Below are 24,106 nucleotides of genomic sequence, written 5' to 3' on the forward strand. Positions count from 1 at the left end.
TGATGGTGTTGAAGGCAGAGCTGTAGTCCAGGAACAGAATCCGGGCGTACGTGTTCTTGGTGTCCAGATGTTGCAGGGTGGAGTGAAGTGCCAGTGCCACCGCATCTTCTGCTAATCTGTTGGGGCGGTAGGCGAACTGGTGGGGGTCTACTGATTCGTCGACCACGGAGTTGATGTGGGACAGAACCAGCTTTTCCAGACATTTCATTGCTGCAGGGGTGAGGGCCACGGGTCTAAGGTCGTTCATCGCTGCGACGTGTCTTTTCTTCGGGACCGGCACGATCACAGAGGACTTGAAGATACGGGGCACTGTTTCCTGCGATAGCGAGAGGTTGAAGATGTCTGTATACACCTCTGCTAGCTGCTCCGCACAGGCTTTCAGAACCCTTGGTGAAACGTGGTCCGGTCCCGTCGCCTTGTGTGGGTTCACCTGCTTCAGGGCCCTGAGGACCTGTGTGTGAGTCACCTGCAGCGCAGCCTCTTCTGGGGCCCATGAGGTCTTTTGGGGACCTCTTTGTTGTTCTGGTCGAACCTTGCGTAGAAGCTGTTAAGGCTGTCTGGTAGGATGTTACTCTGGAACTCTGATCTGCTGGTGTTTGTCTTGTAGTTGGTGATGGATTTGATCCCCTGCCACAGGCCTCTTGTGTTGGTTTCCCTGTGGCAGCTCTCAATTTTCTGACTGTAGTTCCTGCTCGGTGTCCACATAGCGACTCCAGTTGACAGTAGTTTCTCCGCCTGAGCAAACTCCTTGGTGTGTCCCACCGGGTTTTCCACCTCGTATCCTCTCTTCCTCAGATCGTTGGTCGCGTCGTCTGCATCTGCGTATGTTACAACTCCGCCCGGCCAGTGCACGCGCATTTTATTGGAGGGAGTTTGGAAGCAGATTCCTTCTCTCTTTAACACCTTTTTGATGTTTGTGTATGCTTTGCGTTGTTGCAGAATGCTCTCCGCGTAGTCATGATCGAAAAAGACCCTTTTCTCTCCGTACATGACAATCTTTTTGTCCCACGCTTTTTTGAGTATCAAGTCTTTTACGGTGAATTGTTGAAAGCATATTACAATGGACCATGGAGGATGACTTGCCTTTGGCTTTGGAGCTAAATCTCGATGAGCTCTCTGAATGTAGAGATCCATGTTTAGTGAAAACTCATCTTGGAGCCATTTGTCAATAAAAGCAGCCATCGAGTTTTCTGTCGCCTCCACCTCCTCTTTGACACCGTAGATTCGCAGTTTATTCCGTTTTGATCTCGATTCCAGGTCATCCAACTTTTCCTTCATCTTTTTCTGATCTTTCATTAATTCACACCGCGCACTATTAGCTTCACGGCTCCACACTTCCATCTCTTCCGTCCGCGCCGCAGCTGCATTTATCTTTTCTTGTTGTTCGTTCATCTCTGTTGATATTTTGGAAAATTTCTGATTGGATAAATTTGGATAATTTGTCACTCATTTGAGCCGTGATGTCATCTTTAAATGTTTTCAAGTCAGCCTTCATTTCGCTATGCAAACTCTGGATTTGTTGCTAATGCTATTTAGGCTGCTCTGAAAGTTAGCCATGTCAGCTTCTGGTGCTAGCATGCCTCCTCTACTCTTCTTTGCTCTGTATGGTTGGGTTCTTCTTCTTTTTTGAAAGCCCCCCGCTCATATTCTTGCTTTCTACTCCTTGTACTGTCGTGCTCCTCGAGTTTTTGGCGGAGATTATTATAATTTTGGAGTTGGTTAGTGGGAGCCGTCTTTTCACGTCTCCATGTGCTGCAACGGTCAACTGGAAGTCCCCCAGGATTAATTTTTAATTTTATTTGATGCAGTTACATTGTGAATAGGGCTGGGCGATAAAACGATAATTATCGTTATTGCAATTACCTTTTTTCGATAGTGAAATTAGTCTATTGCGAAAAGGTGGATGCTGTCAAACTGAGAGCAGTGTCTGAGATGATGGCTCAAAACGAGGAGCTGTCTACTTCAGCCAGAACGGAAGGAGCAGAAGAGGGAAGAGCTGCAACAATGCTACCAACACAGAAGAAACAGAAAAAATCATTGGGCAGCTTTTTCAAAAATCACACCCCAGTGAAGGACTCACTGACAAAGAAAAAGTTGAAAAGGAGCTCAAAAACTACCTGCTGGCACCAGATCCAGACAGTGAAATGGACCCACTACAGTGGTGGAAAATCCACGAGAAAAGTTTCCCGAGGATTAGCTGCCTGGCAGAGCGCTATTTGTGTATCCCTGCGACCAGCACCCCATCTGAGAGGGTATTTAGTACAGGGGTTAATATTGTAACCTGTCACAGGGCAGCTTTAAAACCTGAAATGGTTGATACACTTGTCTTCCTTGCCCGCAATCTGTAGGCTTTTGTTCATTTAGCAGAAATCACACTGACCATGGTGACTATTTGTTGCCTCACAGAATAGGAGGCCATTTAAGTTGATCTGTTCTTCTTTTTTGACTTGTCTTTGAAAGCTATTCGAAGTTGCACAAAGTATTTAAATAAGAACATTTTTGTTTTAAGCTTTCTTTAATTTCTTGAAGAGCATTTTAAAGAAACTGAGGAGTTTCTTGGGAGTTTTTTTTAGTTTATTGCACTTTTTTTATATTGACATAATTGTGTGTCAATTTTTTGTCTATTTTTCTGTTAAACTTGAAAGTTCAAACATTTGAATTTATTTGTGGTCTTTTAAAACTGTGTGCAATAAAGATTACTTTGAAAAATATAGTTATTTGATATCGTTTTTGATATCGTTATCGCACAATATGAAAAAAACAATATCGTGATATGAAAAATCCAATATCGCCCAGCCCTAATTGTGAAAATGAAAAAGCATTTCTGTTAATTCATTATAATTTTCAAGTTAGACATTTCTAACTGAAATTTATGGTGTCAATTCAGCACCTAAGGAATTGTGGATCAAAACTGTAAAACCGCGCATCAAAACCCCAAATCTGAGAATCAAAATGCATAAATTGAGAACCAAAAGCTATAATTTGCAAACAAAAGCTATAACCCAAAGCACAATTATATCTTTCAGTTGCTGATTTGTTTTTCTCATAATTCTAAATTCCTGTTTTTGAGTTGCAGTTTTATTTTTGAAATCGTCTTTTTGAGTTGCGCTTTTATTTTTTGCGGTTTTGCTTCTAAAACAGCGACACATCAGTCAAGGGGAGGGGACATCCCCGACATCCAGAATCTCATTGGCTACCGAATGACTCAGTCTTACGTCAACATACCAGTTTCAAACGGTGACGTTTTCACATTTTTCAAATCTTTTGCTATATTAATCGATCAAACGGAGGACGCCAGCACAGTCAGATGAGGAGCTCCACCAGTAACTGCTACTGAAAAAAGATGTTAAAAAGTAAGGCGTTGCATGAAAAACTATCACCATTCAATGTAAACAATGTTCTCCTGTGCTACCATGCTAGCTAGCTCTATGCTTTTCCAATGCCAAAAAAAACCTTTTGCATTTTCATTCATGACCCCCCCACCCCCCATGGTCCGAGGCCATAGAAGGATAGGGCGGTTTTTTTGGGGTCTGATGATTTTTGGGTGACTTTTGGGCTGGAAAACTGGGACACTATCTAGCAATCCTGCACAGAGAACAAGAGTCGGCTCATTCTGATGGAAAAGCTCTTCATGAAATAAAAACAGTGAGGTCAATAAGTATTTGATCGCCCTGTGATTTATCATGTTCTCCCACTTAGAAAACATGGAGGGGTCTAGGTGAATCATAGGTGAATTTCCACAGTAAGAGACAGAATCTGAACAAAAACATTCAGAAATCACGTACGATTTTTTTTTTTTTACAATTTATATGTATATTACTGTGACAAATAAGTATTTGATCACTTGAGTTAAACAACTTTAATATTTGGTACAGAAACCTTCGTTAACAATTCCAGAGGTCAAACGGTTCCTGTAGTTCTTCACTAGGTTTCTACACACTGCAGCAGGGATTTTGGCCCACGCCTCCATACAGATCTTCTCTAGATCTGTCAGGGTTCGGGGCTGTTGATGAGCAACACAGAGTTTCAGCTCCCCCCAAAGATTCTCTATTGGATTTAGGTCTGGAGACTGGCTAGGCCACTCCAGAACCTTGATATGCTTCTTACGGAGCCACTCCTTGGTTTTCTTGGCTGTGTGCTTCGGGTCATTGTCATGCTGAAAGACCCAGCCACGACCCATCTTCAACGCTCTGACTGAGGTAAGGAGGTTTTTGCCCAATATCTCACAATACGAGCCCCGTTCATCCTCTCCTTAATACAGTGCAGTCGTCCTGTCCCCTGTGCAGAAAAACACCCCCAGAGCATGATGCTTCCACCCCCGTGCTTCACTGTAGGTATGGTGATCTTGGGATGATGCTCCTCCTTCTTCCTCCTCCATAACACGCCGAATGGAGTTAAGACCAAAAAGTTCTATTTTGGTCTCATCTGACCACAAGACTTTCCCCCATGACTCCTCTGGATCATCAAGATGGTCCTTGGCAAACTTCAGACGGGCCTTGACATGGGCTGACTTCAGCAGGGGAACCTTCCGTGCGATACATGATTTTAAACCATGACGTTTTAATGTATTACTTATAGTAACCTTAGAAACAGTGGTCCCAGCTCTCTTCAGTCATTGACCAGCTCCTCCCGTGTAGTCCTGGGCTGATTCTTCACCTTCCTTAGCATCTTCGATGCCCCACGAGGTGAAATCTTGCGAGGGGCCCCAGTCTGAGGGACATTGACGGTCATCGTTAGCTTCTTCCATTTTCTGACAATTGCTCCAACAGTTGTCCTTTTCTCACCAAGCTGCTTGGCAATTACCCCGTAAACACTTCCAGCTATGTGAAGGTCTACAATTTTGTCTCTTGTGTCTTTTGACAGCTCTTTGGTTTTGCCCATATTGGTAGTTAGACTTCTGAATTATTGTGGGGTGCACAGGTACTTTTATACAAGCTAACCACCTCAAACAGGTGCCACTAATTTAGAATCATGAGCAGAGTGGAGTTGGACTATTTAAAAGCAGAACAGCAGGTCTTTGCTGGTCAGAAATCTATCTGATAATCAAGTGATCAAATACTTATTTGTCACAGTAAAATACAAATAAATTGATTATAAATATCGTACAACGTGATTTCTGAATGTTTTTCTTCAGATTCTGTCTCTCACTGTGGAAATGCGCCTATGATGAAAATTTTAGACCCCTCCATGTTTTCTAAATGGGAGAACTTGCTAAATCACAGCGTGATCAAATACTTATTGACCTCACTGTAAGTAATTCTGAAAAACAGCAAAGTGAAATAGAAACAAAGATACTTTGAAAAATATTAAAATTGAAATCCAAGGTCCTGAAAAAAGCCATAGAATTACTATAATATTCAACATGTTTAAAATGAGTATAGATAGATAAATAGACTTTAATTATCCCGAAGGAAATTTGAAGTGCCCAGCTGCCCACACTTAAAAACACAATCATTCCTAAAACAAATAAAAACACAATAGATAGCTAAAAAATATTAGAGGATAAAAAGGATAAAAGCAAGTATGAACCATTCCTAAAAACATGTCAAGTTTCCCAGAAATTCAGCTTAATCAAAAACAAGACTAAAAGCTCTCAACACAGAGTGTTGTGCAGTCTGATGGCTTGTGGGACAAATGACTTTCTAAGTCTTGCGTGGAGCAGCGTTGGGATAAAAGTCTGCTGCTGAAGCTGCTCTTCCTCTCACTGAAGGCCTCATGCAGAGGGTGTGTCACATTGTCCATAATTGCCTAAAGTCTGGACAGTGATCGTTGTTCAGCCACCTCCTCCACTGTGGCCAGCTTCAGTCCCACAACAGAGCTAGTCCTCCTGATGATTTTGTTTTGTCGGGTCAGGTTTCCCTTGCTTGTGCCGCACCAGCACACCACAGCGTACAGCAAAGCACTTTCGATCACTGTTTGATAAAACATACTGAGAAGCTTGGTGGAGACGTTAGAAGAGGCCAGCTTCGCAGGATTTTAAAATATTTTAAAATGCTGTTTTAAAATAATGAACAGGTTTTTTAAAGCAAAATGAAATATATTTAATAATATAGTGGCTAACTTAAAATCTGTGTGCAGATTTTCACAATTCCATGATCTTTTTATATACACTGACCAAAAATATAATCGCAACACTTTTGTTATTGCTCCCATTTTTTATGGTATGAACTCAAAGATGTGAAACATTTTCCACATACACAAAATAACCAACATCTCCTTCGCATAGAGTTGATCAGGTTGTCTATTGTGGCCTGTGGAATGTTGGTCCACTCTTCTTCAATGGCTGTTCTAAGTTGCTGGATATTGGCAGGAACTGGAACACGCTGTCGTATATGCCGATCCAGAGCATCCCAAACATGCTCAATGGGTGACATGTCCGGAGAGTATGCTGGCCATGCAAGAACTGGGATGTTTTCAGCTTCCAAGAATTGTGTACAGATCCTTGCAACATGGGGCTGTGCATTGTCATGCTGCAACATGAGGTGATGTTGTTGGATGTACGGCACAACAATGGGCCCCAGGATCTCATCACGGTATCTCTGTGCATTCAAAATGCCATCAATGAAATGCACCTGTGTTCTTCGCCCATAACATACGCCTGCCCAAACCATAACCCCACCACCGCCATGGGCTACTCCATCCACAACATTGACATCAGAAAACCGCTCACCCACACGATGCCACGTAGCTTGGCAATGATGACATGGGGTCTCTTGTCTCCCATCTTCCTGGACGCAGGCACGCGGTGTGATCAGTTGACTTGTATGTCTCGCTCCAGCTTCAACACCTTTCTGAGCATTTTGGAGACCTCATCTGGGCTACTGGATTCCAGCCGCTCGTCAACACTGTGCGAATGTTTCCCCGCCTCGTTCTCCCCTCCATGTCTTTACACTTATCCCGTAGTGTTGTAATTTCACTTTGGAGCTCGGTGACAGTAGACTGACCACGTAGACAGTCCGCCTTTCACATCCTCCATGTCCATTTCCATCGAGGCCAGCTCCGCTCGCACAGCTGAGGCATTGCTAGCAATTTCGGCTCGCACAGCCTGTAGTTCAGACCTGAGAGCTTCAAAGTCTTCTGACAGCGCACTCTGAAGTTCGACTCTGGTAATTTGCGATATATTATCCCTCAGTGACGCTAGAATCTCGGCTTTAATGTCCTCACCCCAGACCGAGCTTTCAGGATCGCTGTCTTCTATGGTGCGCTGCCTCGCGGTTCTTGCTGGCTTAGATGCAGCGTTGTCAAACTTGTATTTTCGGGGGTTCTGCAGTTTTTCAGTTTTTCAAGTTCTTTGGTTCTCTGGGGGTTCTGCCATTGCGCTTATATTGGTTTCCTCAGAGATTAAAATTGTTTAAGGCAGGGTTTACACAACACTTGCCAGAGAAGTGCCGCTTTTCAAATCGATATGATCAAAAGTCTGCAGGAGCTCCAAACCGCACGTCCTTACTCCATCTTGAATCACCTAGCCATACTGTTTTCATCCACATTCCAGCTCAGACGAGGAAAACAAAGACGGTCATGGATCTATTTGTAAATGGATGAATCAGAATGGAGTGGAACAGGGAGACATTTTACTTGCTATGTCACAGATTGAAGCTTTTTCTATTGTTGCCTTTTTAATTGCTCTTATTTATAAAAATAAACACTCAGAAATGTTTTATGTATGTCCTCTAGGCCTGCACTATATACCGCAAATTTATCGTTATCGCAATATCCAGCTCTGCAATATGCATATCGCAAAAGACGGCGAATATCGCAATAAATCGCAAACCCAAAATGTGTTAAAACAATCTTCTAGCAGCTTGAAGCATTTAACGAATCAAATAAATCCCTTTATGCTTTGACCAATCAGATGGACGCCTTCCCATTGTTGACCAATCAGATGGAGGCCTATTATGTTAGATGTTTGTCCCCCATGTCGACGAGGGTCATTTGGAGTATAATTTTTAAACTGTTGCAATGAAATGGGAATGATGTTTTTGTTTATTTTTCTATTTGTTTATTTACCGCAAATTATATCGTTATCGTAATATTGATCACTAATATCGCATATCGCAAGTTTTCCTGATATCGTTCAGCCCTAATGTCCTCAATCATGGAAAAATGCTACAAGAACATTCCAAAAACACCTAAAACACAAATTTAATAGAAGTTAGTTTTTAAAGACCAACTTGCAGTGACATAGAAAATATTGTCTGCCCTCTTGTGGTGAAATTAATACACTGTACCGTAGACACCTGAGCGTAAATACCTTTTTTTTCCTACAGATTGTGCCAGAAATGCTGAAACAATGAACAGCTGGTTTGATAAACGATCATTTAGGATAGGGGGGGGGGGGGGGGTGTTATTATATAATTATTATTCGTTATTTTACTTTAGTTTTTTATTTTATTTCCCAAATAATGACTCATCCACGATGATCCAGTCTAAACTGAGGGAAGTGACTTTAAAAAATAAAAAAATAAACTAAATAGAAAAGAAGTCGTCCGCTCCTGCACTTGATTAGTCAGGTGGACCGGTGAAGCGAGCGACTGTGTCTCTAGCAGAGCAGACGGACTTACAGTTTTGTGTTTGAGGGGAACGGGGGATGCTTTGTTACGTGTGGGAGACTTAGGACTGTGACACGTCCCGCCGCTCTACGTGAACGAGCTACTGAATTTAGGAGAGCCGGGTGTCCCGGTAAAAGTGTGTGTCGGGGCAGAGCTCGGAGCGCCAGCTCACTCGGCGGCTGTGGGGCGGTGTAAGCTTCAAAGCAGAAATGTCGCTCAGTCCTTAGAAACCGTTCAATCACATGGATTTGTGTTTCCAGTTGTGTCCCGACAAAATAATGTTATTCCCACATATTTACGTGCAGCCAGGATGCAGATTGTAGCCTTTCCTGCATGGATTTATGTTCATGCTAATGTTGTTAGCCCATGTTAGCATACTGCTAACCCTGGCTTCTTTCTGGCTCCGTTCTTTAGCACAACCCTAATTTAGGATTTATTGAGGGCCACAAAAAATCTTCCCGTGGGCCGCCATTAGCCCCCGGGCCAAAACCACCACCACTGAGCGTCTGACTCCCCCCATAAGAGATATTTACGTGCAGCCAGGATTGCAGCCTTTCCCGCATGGATTTAACTTCATGCTAATGTTGTTAGCCCGTGTTTTTATTTATTTATTTATTTTTTTAAACTTGTCCTGTCCAACAGCTGGGCAGGCAGATGAGAACTGAGGGCCTCTTGTGTTGGACATATTTTACTTTAACAATAGGGTTTATTAATCTTCAGACAAACCAAAGGTATGTCTGAATAAACCCCTTTTATAATTGAGGCCAACCTTTATTAATTTGAATCATGTTTGAAAATGGTGTTGGACTGGACGGAAATGGAAAGAAGGGAAGAAGAGAGAGGGATGTTAGAGAGGGGGGGGGTAGGAGGGTGATAATGGAAGGGGAGGGGGGTAAGACCATGAAGCAGCATAAAGCAACAAGTTTACTGGTTGTTTATCATTACGGTAAGGTTCAAATGTAGTACAAAAAGGGCGGGGCCTGTCCACACACACACTGAAATGTTATCAACACACCTGCTGGCTGCAAAAATGTCCACATGTCAACATGTACACAAAACAGATAGTGTTCACACACGCATACTTATGCCTTAAAACCAACTAGTGTGAAATATTTCATTCATTCAGTCACGCAAACTTTTAGTGCAAAGGTGAGCTAACACCTGTGCTCAGGTGATTGTTTATGTTCTTCTAAAATGGATGGAGGAATGTGTAAAGAGGGAAGGAGAGGCGCCGACACCCCAGGCCCAGCACAACCCACCCCACACAAAGAGAGAGGAGCCAGAAAGCGTCGCGTCTCCCCCCGCCCCGGAGCAAGTCCAGGCCCCCGCCCCCAAACGCCGGCCCTTGAAGGGGGGGGGGGGCTCCGTTCTTCAGCACAACCCTAATTTAGAATTTATTGAGGGCCACAAAAAATATTCCCGTGGGCCGCCGTTCTCCCCCGGGCCACAACCAACACCACTGAGCGTCTGACTCCCCCCGGGGAGTAGGGCAGTAGACTAATTGTGCGCTGAGACGCTGTCACTTTAACCCAATGCATCATGCGAGATGTAGTGCAAACAGCTGCCGAATGCAGACAGACTCGCTTCTCTGAGCTTCATGGTTTGTTCACTTGTTCCATGGTCTGACACCGGATCCCGCGGAAAGCTGCACCGCTAAAGACGAGCGTTAGCTGGTATTTTTGTTGGAACTGAGCAGAATCAGGACAAAGGATTGAAGACTTTAAGCACTTCTGATTGGTCAGACTAATGACATGTGATTAAACCTCCAAGAATGATTGGTGGAGACAGTTAAAGGGGCGGTACATTTGCGAAAACGTCTGAAGCTATAGCTAAATCGCGGCACCGTCATTCTTCTCAAAATGTCTTTAATAAAATAAAATAAACACAAAGAAAAAAGTATTTTACAATCTTTCATATTCTTAACTACTCTGTGTTTCATCAGAGCCTGTTTGGATGAACAAAGAGCTGATATCCTGGAGATGGTAAATGTTTTAGATCAGTTAATGAAGGCAATTTCACACGGCACACCTGACCATCTTCCGCGGCACACTAGTGTGCCGTGGCACACTGGTTGAAAAACGCTGGAGTAAGAAACACAAGATCAGTAACCCCCCCTTATGACTGTAAAAGATGAGTGTGTCAGTGTGGGGAGTGTGTGTTTATTAAAATGTATAGTAACATTTCTTGAAAACTTGTGAGTTTCTTTTATTAGGTGTTTAACCTACTGAAGACTGACATCACCCGTAATTGTCTTATCTGTAAAAGAGAACCAAGACAGACTATTTCTTGACAATGCACATATACCTTTAAAAGTTCTCCTTTTTTGTCTTTTTGTCCCTACAGTCCTCCCTCAGCATTATGCGAGTGAAGAGGATTTGTGCAACCAACAGAGCAATTTAAGAATGGAACAGGGGGAACCAGAACCTCCGCACATTAAAATGGAACATGGAGAACCAGAAACTTCACAGATTAAAGAGGAACATGTAGAACCAGAAACTTCACAGATTAAAGAGGAACTGCAGGAACCAGAACCTCGACAAATTAAAGAGGAAGAAGTTGAACAACAACTTCCACAAATTAAAAAGGAGCCAGATGAACTGTGCATCAGTCAGAATGAAGATCAGCCTGATCTTAAGCAGGAGACTGATACCTTGATGGAGATTCCTACTTATGAGGAATATGAGAACAGTGAAGCAGATCTAAACAATCAGAGCTTTAATGTAACTGATAGTCAGGATGAAGAAGGAAACCAAAATAAAGAATCAACATCAACTACAGATGAGGAGACAGAATCAACATCAACTACAGATGAAGAGACGGAATCAACATCAACTACAGATGAAGAGACAGACCCACAGAACAGAGATCAGAGGATGAGTTTTAGTTATTTATCTCAACTCAAAACAAACATGAGACACACAGGAGAAAAGCCTTTTTCTTGTAAAGAATGTGACAAAAGCTTTAGTCAAACATCTCATCTTAAATCACACATGAGAACTCATACAGGAGAGAAGCCTTTTTCTTGTATAGAATGTGATAAACGTTTTAGTCATGTATCTGATCTCAAAAAACACATGAGAACTCACACAAGAGAGAAGCCTTTTTCTTGTAAAGAATGTGATAAACGTTTTATTCATGTATCTGATCTCAAAAAACACATGAGAACTCACACAGGAGAGAAGCCTTTTCCTTGTACAGAATGTGATACAAGTTTTAGTGAAATATCTAATCTCAAAAGACACATGAGAACTCACACAGGAGAGAAGCCCTTTTCTTGTAAAGAATGTGATAAACGTTTTATTCATGTATCTGATCTCAAAAAACACATGAGAACTCACACAGGAGAAAAGCCTTTTTCTTGTACAGAATGTGATACAAGTTTTAGTCAAATATCTAGTCTCAAAAGACATGAGAACTCACACAGGAGAAAAGCCTTTTACTTGTAAAGAATGTGATAAAAGTTTTAGTTTTGCACAAAAATTTCACCAAACGTCTAGTCTCAAGACACACATGAAAACACATTAAAGGGGACTGCCCTTTTCATGTAAAGAATGTGATAAACAGTTTTAGTTCTGTATCTAGTGTTTTTGTGTAAACAATATAAAACAAGTTTTAGCTATGTATTTAGTCTCAAATCACCCTTTCTTGTGTAAAGTATTTGCCAAAAGTTTTAGTGATGTATTTGACCTTAAAACAGAGAACTCATGCAGAAACTGACCTGAGATCAGCTAATAAACCATCCTGATCTTTCATTTAAATGTATATAGGCTGGTGGGCTCCAGACCACATTGATGCAGTTATTTAGTAATAAGGAGGCAGAAGTGATTATTGGATGTGTACTCAATCTGACAGGAGTGCTGAAAGCATTCTTTTTTAGTCTTCTGACTTAAAATTGTAATTTTTTAAGACAGGGATTGTGTAATGATTCTAAACATCATGAGTTTCACTTTTTAAGTTATTTAATTTCATGAAATTAATTCTTTTAGGTATACCTCTAAATAGAAATGTGCTGTTTTGAATTATGAGGGTAAAATTGGATTTTTTTTTAAATGTTGATAATGTTTAATTTTTGTTGGTTGATTTTTCGTAGTAGAATTTTGTACTTTATGGTATTGTCTAAAGTTTTTGAGTTAACCCTTGTGGTTGTTGTTTATGTCAGGGACACTGACAGACGAAGTGTGTATTATTCTACACGGTGGAAGCCCGATCTGTTTCTTCTGCATTCATTTCTGATATTGCACACTTTGAAGGCCATTAACCTGCTTATACCATGGTCACTTACAAAGGAAAGAAATATTCAATCCGTTTTTAGCACTTTTTTCTTGTCATTTTTTGGATTTAAATCGTGTTTTTCTTAAAAAGCGGACCATTTGTTACGTGATGTGGCACACTTTATTGTCACTGTAACATAACGCACCGGCGGGGCCAGCACTGACTTTGACTACAGCGGCAAAGGAAAGAGATATCTATGCCGACCGTCACGATGTGTTAAATAAAATCAGTTCAGAGATAAAGTTTACCCTCTTAGTGCTTGTTTTTGTCCAGATGACGAAGCTAAAGGTTGTGGTAAAGAAGCCAGCGCAGTGATGTAGAAAATTGAAGCTATGTGACCGGAACTTCTTTTTAGGCATGCGGTTATCACTGTGGATTATCACTTTTTAATCTATACCCAGCAGCCAATCAGAATCAAGTATTTACCCGGACCATGGTATAAGCGATAACAATGTTGTCTAAGTCTTTGTGTTACCATGACGAAACTAGAATTATTTTATATTGTACATCTCTAAATCTAACACTATATGGTTCATAAATATTTCAGTATTGTTTAAAATATAAAGTTATAAAGAACCAGACTGGTGTTTGTGTCAGGTGTTCTTGTGATTCATGTTTTCTTGTAGACATTAGAACTGTTCCTCTGTTCTTTTTGGTTCTCAGTGTTCTGTTCCAATCTTTACTGTGAATAATAAAGTGGACGTGAACATCAGTCAGAAGTGTGGAGTCTTTCCCACAGTGTGGGTTTCTGCTGTTTGTTGGTTCTCTGCTGGTTCCAAAGCTGGACTCCTCGGGTCCAGTTCTGACTGCTGAACCCATGACTGAGGTGAGATCACAGAGTTCCATCCAATTAGTTGATTGGTTCATCAGTCATATTGACCATTTTGTCTTTCTTAAATTTGCCTGTTTCAGCTCTGAAACATCTCCAACTATTTACCAAACACCACTTTCTCTAGCAGAGAAGGTTTTATTGTACATCTTCATGAAGCAGCATCCAGCTGTTCCAAACTGAAACCATTGGAAGTAGCAGTGTGAAGATGCTCTCCACTCACTGAAACCACACTTTTTTGTATTCTGCATAGAAATTTGTTTGTTTTTCTATAGTGTTGATGTTCTTCAACTTGTTGTTTTTGTCCAATAGAGGAAGTCTGCACAGGTGCAGACAAAGAGACAACCCAAAGGAGGACCCACTGACTGTATAAAAGTTCTTAAAGGTGTTTGAGACCATCGGCCAAAGTGTCACTGAAATGATCAACCTTTCACTTTCCACTGGTGTTTTTCCAAACGCATTCAAACATGCCATAGTGGAGCCTCTGCTGAAAAAGTCTAATCTGGACCCATCAGTCTTCCAGAATTATAGACCCATCTCAAAGCTTCCATTTATATCAAAGATTCTGGAAAAGGTGGTAGCTGAACAATTGTCAGAGTTCTTGGATAAAAGGAGCATCTATGACACTTTTCAGTCAGGTTTTCGTAAACATCACTCCACAGAGACAGCCCTGCTGAAGGTGTCCAGTGATATTTTGATGTCTGCTGATTCTGGCAGACACACGGTCCTTGTCTTACTAGATCTTTCATCAGCCTTTGACACGGTTGACCACCAGATCTTATTGGACAGATTGAGGGACCTGATTGGTTTGTCAGGGTCAGTTCTCCACTGGTTTTCCTCTTACTTATCCGGTCGGAATTTCAGTGTCATGGCCAACCACAAAATGTCTCAGTCAGTAGACTTACTGTGTGGGGTTCCCCAGGGCTCTGTTCTAGGCCCTGTTCTGTTTCTCCTATACATGATCCCTCTTGGAAAGATCATTCAGGATTTCAGTGATGTTTCCTACCATCTCTTTGCTGATGATATCCAGCTATATTGCTCTTTTAAGCCCTCCGAGACACACAAGCTGGATTCTCTGATGAACTGCTTGATGCAGATAAAACAATGGCTCTGTAAAAACTCTCTGCAACTAAACTCAGAGAAAACAGAAACCTTAGTTGTTGCCCCTGATGATGCTATACCAGGGATTAAGCAGCACTTGGGTTCTCTTGGCCAGGCTGTCAAACCCAGCCTTAGAAATTTGGGTGTCATTTTTGACAAAGATATGTCGCTGGAGCAGCACTCCAAGCAGTTGATCAGGAACTGTTTCTTCCAGTTGAGGAACATTTCTAAGCTACGGAAGATGGTGTCATATGAAGATCTAGAACTTCTTATTCATGCCTTTGTTTCTACACGGCTAGACTACTGTAACAGTCTGTTTTCCTGTCTGAATAAGAAGGAGCTGTCTCGCCTGCAGCTGATCCAGAACTCTGCTGCGAGGATCTTGACCCGCACCAAGAGAAGAGATCACATCTCCCCGATCCTCAAAGCTCTTCATTGGCTCCCGGTTGCTTACCCGCTACCAATACAAAATTCTAGTTTTGACTTTTAGGGCCCTTCATTCCCAAGCTCCTCCATATGTTTGTGATCTGATCGCCCCTTACAGACCATCTCGTGCACTGAGGTCTGCGGATCAGAACCTGTTGATGGTACCTCGCACACGGTTCCGAACTAGAGGAGACAGATCCTTCCAGGCTGTTGCTCCCAAACTCTGGAATGAACTTCCATTGTCGCTACGTACCCTGGACTCTGTGAATTCTTTTAAAAGTCAACTAAAAACTTTTTATTTTTTCAAAGCATTTTAAGTGAAACTACTTTTATTGGGCTTGAGATGATTGTTTTACATGGTTTATGCTTTTTTATATTTTGTGTTTTTATGTTTTTATATGTGTATGTATACATATTTTAACCTGTGAAGCACCTTGTGACTTTTGTCTGCGAAAGGTGCTATACAAATAAAATTTACTTACTTACTTACTTACTTGCTTTGGTTGCAGAGACTTGGAGCTCTCTCTCTCTCTCTCCATGCAGATCAGCAGCTTCTTTGGAGGCAGAGGCAGCTGTGTGGGAAGTCTCTGCAGGTCCAGAATCTTCTGATGGATCAGCAGCTGCTGCAGGTTCCTCTGGGTGGAAACACATTTCTGCCAAACAGAACATCTGTTTGTCTTTGTTTGGATGGAAAACGGAGGAAAAAAACTTCTTTGGAGAGAAATCTACTTTGTTTCTTGTTGCTATGAGGTTGTTGAACAAATGTGGTCACTTTCACAGCTTCACTTCAAATGACTTCCAATAGACAGAAATTATACATTTTCAGTTTATTAAAATAAGTTTGTTAAACATTTTTTATGTTTTTTCTGTAATTCTAGGTCTGATGTCTTCATACATGATGGCTAAAAGAACAAAAACCAAACCAAATCAGTCAGGTCTGTAGTTTGAACTTGGATTAGAAATGAGAAGGGCGACACCTTCTGGCTGTATCCAGAACTGCATCTTCTGGGCAGAAAAGTGTTGAAAAACCTCAATTGTGTCTGTAAAATGTCTGCAGCTTTTTTGTCTGAAGACATGAATAAAGTCTGGATTTGATCCTTAATGAACGGAATATTCCAATGTTGTTTTCTTTGTGGAGCTAAAGAGCTGCTGTCAGTCTGCTTTGGTCCATCAGGAATGAAGGTCAGGACTGAGAGGAACCTGAAGAAAGTGACTCTTCATCATCTGCTGCTGAAGAAGACAGAGGAAGATCCACTGTGAGAGCAGCTGCAGAAAGCTTTCTGCTGTTTTTCTCCTCTGAGAGAGTTTGGAGTTCCCAGCAGTTTGAGTGGAGCTGAAGCAGCAGAGCTGAAACAGACGTTCTTCTGCTCCCATTCAGCATGAACGGACAGATCCACTGAAGGCCGGCCTGAAGCTCTGGCTTCCAACACGTCTGCATGGATCCAAGCGTGTGCAGTGTGTGCTGACATGCTGTTCTCTGAGGAACATGTTGGTGTCTGACTGGATCTGAGGACACAAACAGCTGCTGACATCTGAGAGGGTCAAGCTGCAGAGTGGCTCCTCAAAGCTCACGTCTCTGTGACAAACATGATGCTGCTTCTGTCTGTGCTCCACCACTAAAAGGACTGTCCAGAGTTGGTCCTGATCCGGTTCTAGTCTTTCTGGCTCCAACTTCTCTTTCCTGTCAGGAACCCTTCATGTTCTCTGCCTTCCTCACATTTCTGTCTTCTCTCTGGGCTTGAAGCCCAAAAGGAGCTGAAAGCTGCTGACTTCAGTCTGATCCCATGTTCTGGATCATCCGTGTTCCTGAAACACGCTGCTGGACCCGTGATCAGAGGAACCGGAGAACTTCCCAGAACATGCAGACACATGTGGAACTGTTCTGATCATCTGTGTGTGTTGACAGTGAAGGAGAGCTTTGTCCTTCAAGAACTTCATCTTTGAAAAAACTTTATTGACTCTGACAGAGTTTCAGTTTGAATCCATGTGGTTTTCATTCTTCCATTGAAGTTGTCTCCAGAAACTAAAGATCTGCTGAATCAATGCTCCTCTGAGAACTTTGGAGCTTTTCTCTGCATCTGTTCCACACTTGAATGTGCAGAAGATCAAAGCGCCGGACGCTCTGAGCTTCAGCGTTCCAGTCAGCAGCTGCTGAACCAAAGCCAGCAGCAGGTGAGGATCTGGGCCTCAAAGCAAACGGACAGAAAGATGAATGGAAGAAGGGATGGAGTCCCAGTGTTGAAGACATCAGCTGGAGAAGCTCTGAGGCTCTTTCAGGTGGGCGTGGCAGCGCTGCTGCTTTCCAGCAAACCAAGCAAACTGCAACATCTGTGATCTGAGAGGCTGTTGGTGAAGAAGAGCATCATCAGCATAGAACTGTGGGCCGTTTGGGTTCAGAAGAACAGCTTCATGATGTGGAAAGAATCTGTGTCCTTCAACAGGTCCAGAAGATCCCAAACATGGAAACTGGAAGCAGTTTGGATTCCGGTTTCTTCCTGAACTTTGAGGATCCAAATGCTGAGAATGGAAGCTGACAGAGAATGCAGCAGACTTTACCAATGTGCTCAGAACACTAGAACATCCACAGAAGAAGAAAACACTGTTCTAGTGGAACATCTACAACTTCTGTCCATGATTCAGAGGAACTGCAGGAAGATGACTCCTCCCACTTTGTCGTCACAGAAGTGATGTTGGAATCATCTAAGAATCATCATCAACATCACCTTCATCATCATCATCACAATTACCATCATCATCATTGTCATTGTCACAGTCCCCGTCACCGCCACCTTCACCTTCATCTTCATCATTATCACCATCATCAGCAAAGAGTCTTTGAGGGGGGATGAGGAAGAAGAATGAAAGACAAAGCTTTGAAACTGAAGGATCTTCTGCTCAGATGAAGCTCTTTGTGTCTGCAGAGATGATCTGTGGCTGGAATGACAGACACAAATGTTTTCTATTTCTAGAAGAAACGGGTTTAGAATCAAAGCAGAGGATTGGTGGTTTCATGGCCACCAAGCGGATCCTCTTCAGAAAACTGCACCTTCCTTCCTATAGAAGAGCTTCTGTGTTTCCTGAACCTATTCTGGATCCACAATGAGGAAGAGGCTGGACTCGCTTCTCTTGATTTTAAACATGTCATGCAGCCAACTCACAACTCTATTTGGTCACGCTTTAGATTGGGGGGGCTGCAAAACACTCAATGACCTGTTAACAAGAACACATTATTACATGTATTATTATCTACGGTGGCCCTGAAGTGCAAAGCATTCAACAAATCACTCGATACAAAAACATTTTTAAGATCACAACAACAATTAAAAAAAAATAATAATTTTTAAAAAGCAGCATTACATTTTAGAAAACAAAACAAAATTTCAGAAACCAAAACTTGAAAAACAAAAATGACAAAAAAAAAAAACATTTCAGAAAACAAAATTAATTTCCAGGAAAAAAAGAAATATTAAAAAATGAAAACATTTCAGAAAAAAAAAATTCCAGAAAAAAATGAAATATTAAAAAATGAAAAACATTTCAGAAAAAAAAAATTCCAGAAAAAAAAGAAATATTAAAAAATGAAAAACATTTCAGAAAAAAAATGAAATATTAAAAAATGAAAAACATTTCAGAACACAGAATGAATTTCCAGAAAACAAAACGAAATCTTCAAAAATGAAAAACATTTCCAAACCGGAAGAGGCAGGTACTATGGGACAACGCTGATTGGATGATGATGTTTGTCAATCATTTGAACTGAAAAGTATTTTAAATGAAGCGATGACGGATTTTATCGTCCAAACAACAATGTACTATAATAATCCACGTATTTCCCATTTATATATCAAATAAAAAATGCAGCAAACTGTTAATGAACTTTAAAATTATTTTTTTAACATTTCGCCTGACACACGGTCACCCGGAAGTAGTTTGTGAGCACTTTTACTTTGAACGCTGTGCGCTAATGTCTACGGCTGCGAGGTTCACGCTGTCAATCATCTTCAGGTAAGAATCAATTCTGTGATCTTTTCTTTTGTCAGTCACATGTCTCTAAGGATGTTAATTTTAGGATGTTAAAGTGCTGCTTTGAAAAGATAATTTCTTTTTATCTTGCGCATGCGCAAAAAGAACCCGATGGAGACGAACCGTCTTCACATGATAGCCGTTCCCGTTTTCGGTGACAACATGAGAGAAAAAGCTCTGAGCCAGCCTGATTCTGTGATTTATACAGTAATTACAGTAATTATATGGCATCAGTGTTGCTAAAAATCGACTTTAAGACTGAAATCAGTAAACAAGTTCTTATGGGAAATAATATTTAAGTGCATTGTATATTTTAGAACCATGCATATACACATATACTGAAACTTAAAAATGAACTTTAAAGTTTATAAAATACTTAATTGAATTAACATGTGATATTTCTGCAGGTGAAGTTTCTCAAAGCGAAGTTCCAGAAAGGTTTGTGCTGCAGAAGAACAGATGGCAGCTCTACATGGGAATACAAGAAGACTAAAGTCATTCATATCATTGTGCAGTGTACAGGCAAGTCACCATGATTTATGTGAAATGTAATCAATAAATATTATTTAACCTTAATATCTAATTTTTTTTTTTAAATTGCAGGTCCTTTAAAAAAAACGTCTTTAACCTGCTGCATAAGCCTGATTAGTTGTAAATGATGCAGTGGGGAGTGAAAGACGAAGCACAATTCCTGGCTTTAGCGTCGGGCTGATGATCTGGAAATCACATCTGAGGAATCGCATCAAACACTTGTACAACTCCAAACAACTTAATGTTCCTTTAAGCAAAACTCCAGTTTAAAATGTTCATATTAGACTTGCTTCATTTAGGAGTTTTTCCATGTTTACCATTTTAGGTTTTAAAGCTTTATTAACAAAGATGATGTTTGATTTTCAAAGCTGTTGTTTAGAAATGTTTTTTTGTCAATGAAAAAACTGAATGCTGATGTGAGGATTGTAATAATGGATATGAAAATAAACAAATTTGTTTCATAGCAATGCAGTATATTTATTGAAAACTTAACATGAATACGTTATTCAGTAACAGAAACAAAGAAACTGTTGTTGATTTCCCTTTATGGGCTTCTTCATGCAGTCAATCAAATGTTGCGCTTACAATCAGCATTTACTCAGCGTACCTGTCAGTCACATTTATTAGAGGAAAAAATGCATCTGGGAAAAGTCTGTTTGTGCTTAACAACTATATCAAAAAGAGTCATGTCAGGAAAGTTTTGTCCACATTGCTGCTCAGCATCACATCCAGAGGAAGATGCACAGGTAAGGGACCCCAGTTCCTGCTCGTACATGCTTGCAGCTTCCTCTGCACTGGACTCCAGCTCCATTGAAATCCCTGACAGAAATAAATTAATAAATTAAAAATCCCTGACAGAAAAACATCGGCTGCCGTTCATCTTTCATTCAGGAAAAAGTTGAGTTCATCAAAATGAGGAGAAAATGGGTTAAACCAGACATTCATTAGGGAGGGGTCAAAACACCAAACTCAGAATAAAATACATTATTTCAGTCTTATAAAAAATACATTCTAAAACAATTTGGTATTCCTCCTCTGCCTGAAAGACTAAAATGTTCTTTTAAAGATTTTTTTTTACCATACAGACTTTGCCACCTTTAGTTACACACCTGGACGTGTCTGATGATGTGCACATCCAGTCATTTACTGTCATGTTTTGTGCACTGACACACTCTAAAGTCACAGATCTTAATAGTGTGAATAAGAAGCATTCATAAATGTTATTCTGAGACACAAACTGCTGCAGTTTACCTGACAGCTTCGCTGATTTATGCTGCTGGTACACCTGTCTGAGAATCCTGCCCACATGACCCCCCCTCTCCAGCTGATGAGGTAACCTGTCATTAACGTATGACTGAAAGATCTTGGATCTGTCTGTAAACACCCACCTAGAAATCACGTTTAACGCTACATTTATTAGATCAAACAAATGTGCCTCCATACCTTATCTGTGGATGGCGGGACTGCATTTCCTGATGTCCGCCGTCTTTAACACCCGTTTCTGCGCAGCTGCTGCTTTAGACAGAATCCTCTCACGACATTTCGAAACATTTGTAAACCTGGTTGGTGTTGATATTTCTGCGTGCGTTCTGTCATCACATCCGCTAAATATTCAAAGATTAACGTTTATGTTAACGTTTTACCGTCCCTTTCTTTGTTTACCTGCAGAACGGACGTCATCCACACAAACTACTTCCGGGTGACCGTTCTGCTTCAGACGAAATATTCAAAAAATAATTTAAACCTTCATTATCTGTTTGCTGCATTTTTGATTTAATATGTAAATGGGAAATACGGGAATTATCATGGTACATTGTTGTTTGGACGATAAAATCCGTCGTCGCTTCATTTAAAATACTTTTCAGTTCAAATGATCGACAAACATCATCATCCAATCAGCGTTGTCCCATAGTACCTGCTTCTTCCGGTTTGGAAATGTTTTTCATTTTTGAAGATTTCGTTTTGTTTCTGGAAATTCATTCTGTGTTCTGAAATGTTTTTCATTTTTTAATATTTCATTTTTTTTCTGAAATGTTTTTCATTTTTTAATATTTCATTTTGTTTTTCTGAAATGTTTTCATTTTTTTTATTTCATTTTGTTTTCTGGAAATTAATTTTTTTTCTGAAATGTTTTCATTTTGTAATATTTCTTTTTTTTCTGGAAATTAATTTTGTTTTCTGAAATCTTTTTTTCTTTTTTTCTTTTTTCTTTTTTATGTTTTGGTTTCTGAAATTTTGTTTTGTTTTCTAAAATGTAATACGCTTTTTAAATTGTTGCTGTGATCTTAAAAATGTTTTTGTATCGAGTGATTTGTTGAATGGTTTGCACTTCAGGGCCACCGTAATTATCTTATAAGGAATTTGTATACAATTGCAAACGATTAACAAATAATTTATAAAGGATTAACAAATGCTAATAAATGTCTTTATAATCAACTTAATATCACATTATTCATGTTTTCTTATCTCTTATAGGTAGTCAATTAAGAAATATGTAAATGCATTTATATACAGCCTATTTAAAATTGAAAGTCAGTTGAAAGTCAGAGACATTTACAAATACTAATTCATGTACTTATAAACAACTTACTAAAACATTAGTAGTGCTTGTTAATGTCTTATAAATAGTTTATTAAGGACTCTTATTATTAAGCATTACCGATTTTTCAAACTCTTTTTCAATCACCTTGTCATGAATGAATGGAGGAAATGCAGAAACACAGCTGACATGTAGACTGTCCAGAACTGTTTGACAGTTCTTTCTTTTTCATTTCAGCTTCCTCGTGCTGAAAAGAGTCCAACTATAAAGGCTTGTTGTTCCCCTTATGCTGCTGCTGTTCTAAAAACAAATGAGCAGCTCGTTTACATTTGCATAAAAACTGACAAACAAGTCAATTTTTTTTTTTTCAGACCTGCTGTAGTTTTCCCTCAGGTGAATCACACAGTCTTTCAGAATGATCCAGATTCAAAAAGTTGACATCAATGTTTTATGATTAAGGATGAAGTCCATGTTGTCCTGGGGAGACATTAGCCGTAGAGAAAGTCTCTTTCTGTTTCATGTTTGGCTTCACTTCAGTCTGTAAAGTTTTCATGAATGCAACACGTTTAGAACATGTTCAGTGAAGCTTTCCAGTCTGGTCCATAAATTCAGAGCAGCAGCTTCACCTCACTGTCTGCATTCATGGAGCTTCTTTAATGTTTGGACTTTGAGAAACTCATTTGACCTCCTGGCTTGATCTTCATCACTTGGATCCACATTGGTCTTTGTGAATGACATGTGGACTTGGGATCAATGTTCATGTTCTGCACAGTCCACTTCATAACAGTTGTTGACCTTTGACCTGAACAGTGGAAGTTGTTGGACAATAATTGTCCAGATAGAAGTGGAGCTGCTGGTCCATCACAGTATTTCAGACCACTGGATCAGAGGAAAAGCTTTGATGTTGAAGCTTGGATCCAGACTCAGAGACGCTGTGAGGATCGTTTCTGCCAGGAGCTTTTAGAGTCACAAACAGATGTACCTATTAAATAAGAGTTGATTGACACACACACACACACACACACACACAAGCAAAAACACGTAACACATGCGCACTACACTCTCACCCCTGTGCAAACACACATTCTGATTACAGGGAGGAGCCTAACACAAAACAAATAAGGGGGCGGAGCTCTGCTCAGGTGTTCCTGAATCAGGAAATGAGGAAGTTGAGAGTTTTCCTCCGTGTCAGAGCAGACAGAGCAGGACTTTCTTCTCCTTCATGGTGAGTCTTTGTGTTTCTGTTGTCTTCTCCACTCATGATGAAGGCCGTGACGTGTCTGTGAGGAAGAGGAGCAGCAGAGGAAGAGCTCAGACTGAACTTTGTCTTCAACTTGTTCTTCTGTTCTTCCAAGAAGCAGCAGCTAAAGGTCACTGCAGGTCACCTTTCTGACAGAAACAGACCAGAATGCAGCTGTCAGATCTGCCCTGAAGGACAAACTTTGAGTTCTGCTGGATCCTTGTTCTTCCAAACAGTTGGAGACTCTGCTCCACCCTTCCTCTCAGCTCACATTCTAATGACATTCAAATGAAATTAAAATGAGATTCAAATTCCAGTGATGTGTTCCAGAGAGGCTGTGGAAGCTCCTCAGGGCTTTGATCTCTGCTGAAGAAGCTTGGGAGGCTCTCAGGTCCTCAGTGCTGAACAACTGCATGTTTCCAATCCTCTCAGTACTGAGATCTCCTTCATTTCTGAACTTCTGACAGGATTCTGATGGAACAGAGCTGGGAGCTCGTCTCCATCATTTCTTCATCATCTGTTCTGTAGTTTGAATCAAATCATAGTGGGGCAGATTGCTGAAATAATCTTTCAATTGGTGATACAAGCACCAAAAT

The 24,106-nt window shown here is 40.6% G+C and overlaps 4 protein-coding genes and 1 pseudogene across 8 annotated transcripts in view; 3 read left to right on the forward strand and 2 right to left on the reverse strand.

The window, feature by feature from the left end:
- The window catches only part of LOC144981346 (uncharacterized), a 676,107-nt gene extending 662,574 nt beyond the window's left edge, over positions 1-13,533 (forward strand). For both annotated transcript variants that reach the window (XM_078935911.1, XM_078935909.1), the window contains exon 4: positions 10,893-13,533. In XM_078935911.1, coding sequence (XP_078792037.1) covers positions 10,893-11,995 — 1,103 coding nt within the window. In that variant the 3' untranslated portion in view covers positions 11,996-13,533. The remainder of the gene's footprint in view (positions 1-10,892) is intronic.
- The window catches only part of LOC111948918 (uncharacterized), a 377,453-nt gene that overhangs the window by 239,796 nt on the left and 113,551 nt on the right, over positions 1-24,106 (reverse strand). The window lies entirely within an intron of this gene.
- Positions 3,508-4,885, reverse strand: LOC144987960 (uncharacterized; annotated as a pseudogene).
- LOC144986998 (uncharacterized) overlaps positions 4,756-24,106 on the forward strand; it is a 72,878-nt gene continuing 53,527 nt past the window's right edge. The window contains exon 1 of the mRNA XM_078935801.1: positions 4,756-10,531. The gene's annotated coding sequence lies outside the window, so the exon portion shown is untranslated. The remainder of the gene's footprint in view (positions 10,532-24,106) is intronic.
- LOC144986665 (NACHT, LRR and PYD domains-containing protein 12-like) overlaps positions 17,667-24,106 on the forward strand; it is a 515,000-nt gene continuing 508,560 nt past the window's right edge. Inside the window, exons 1-3 of one of the 3 annotated variants that reach the window (XR_013650505.1) lie at positions 17,667-19,182; positions 19,608-19,722; positions 19,804-23,495. The gene's annotated coding sequence lies outside the window, so the exon portion shown is untranslated. Of the gene's footprint in view, positions 19,183-19,607; positions 19,723-19,803; positions 23,496-24,106 lie in introns of those variants that run through there. The other 2 variants (XR_013650506.1, XM_078934327.1) reach the window with 2 other exon arrangements.

Source organism: Oryzias latipes, chromosome 2 (genome assembly GCF_053564925.1).
Source record: "Oryzias latipes strain Hd-rR chromosome 2, Olatipes_Hd-rR_3.1".
Lineage (NCBI taxonomy): Eukaryota > Metazoa > Chordata > Actinopteri > Beloniformes > Adrianichthyidae > Oryzias > Oryzias latipes.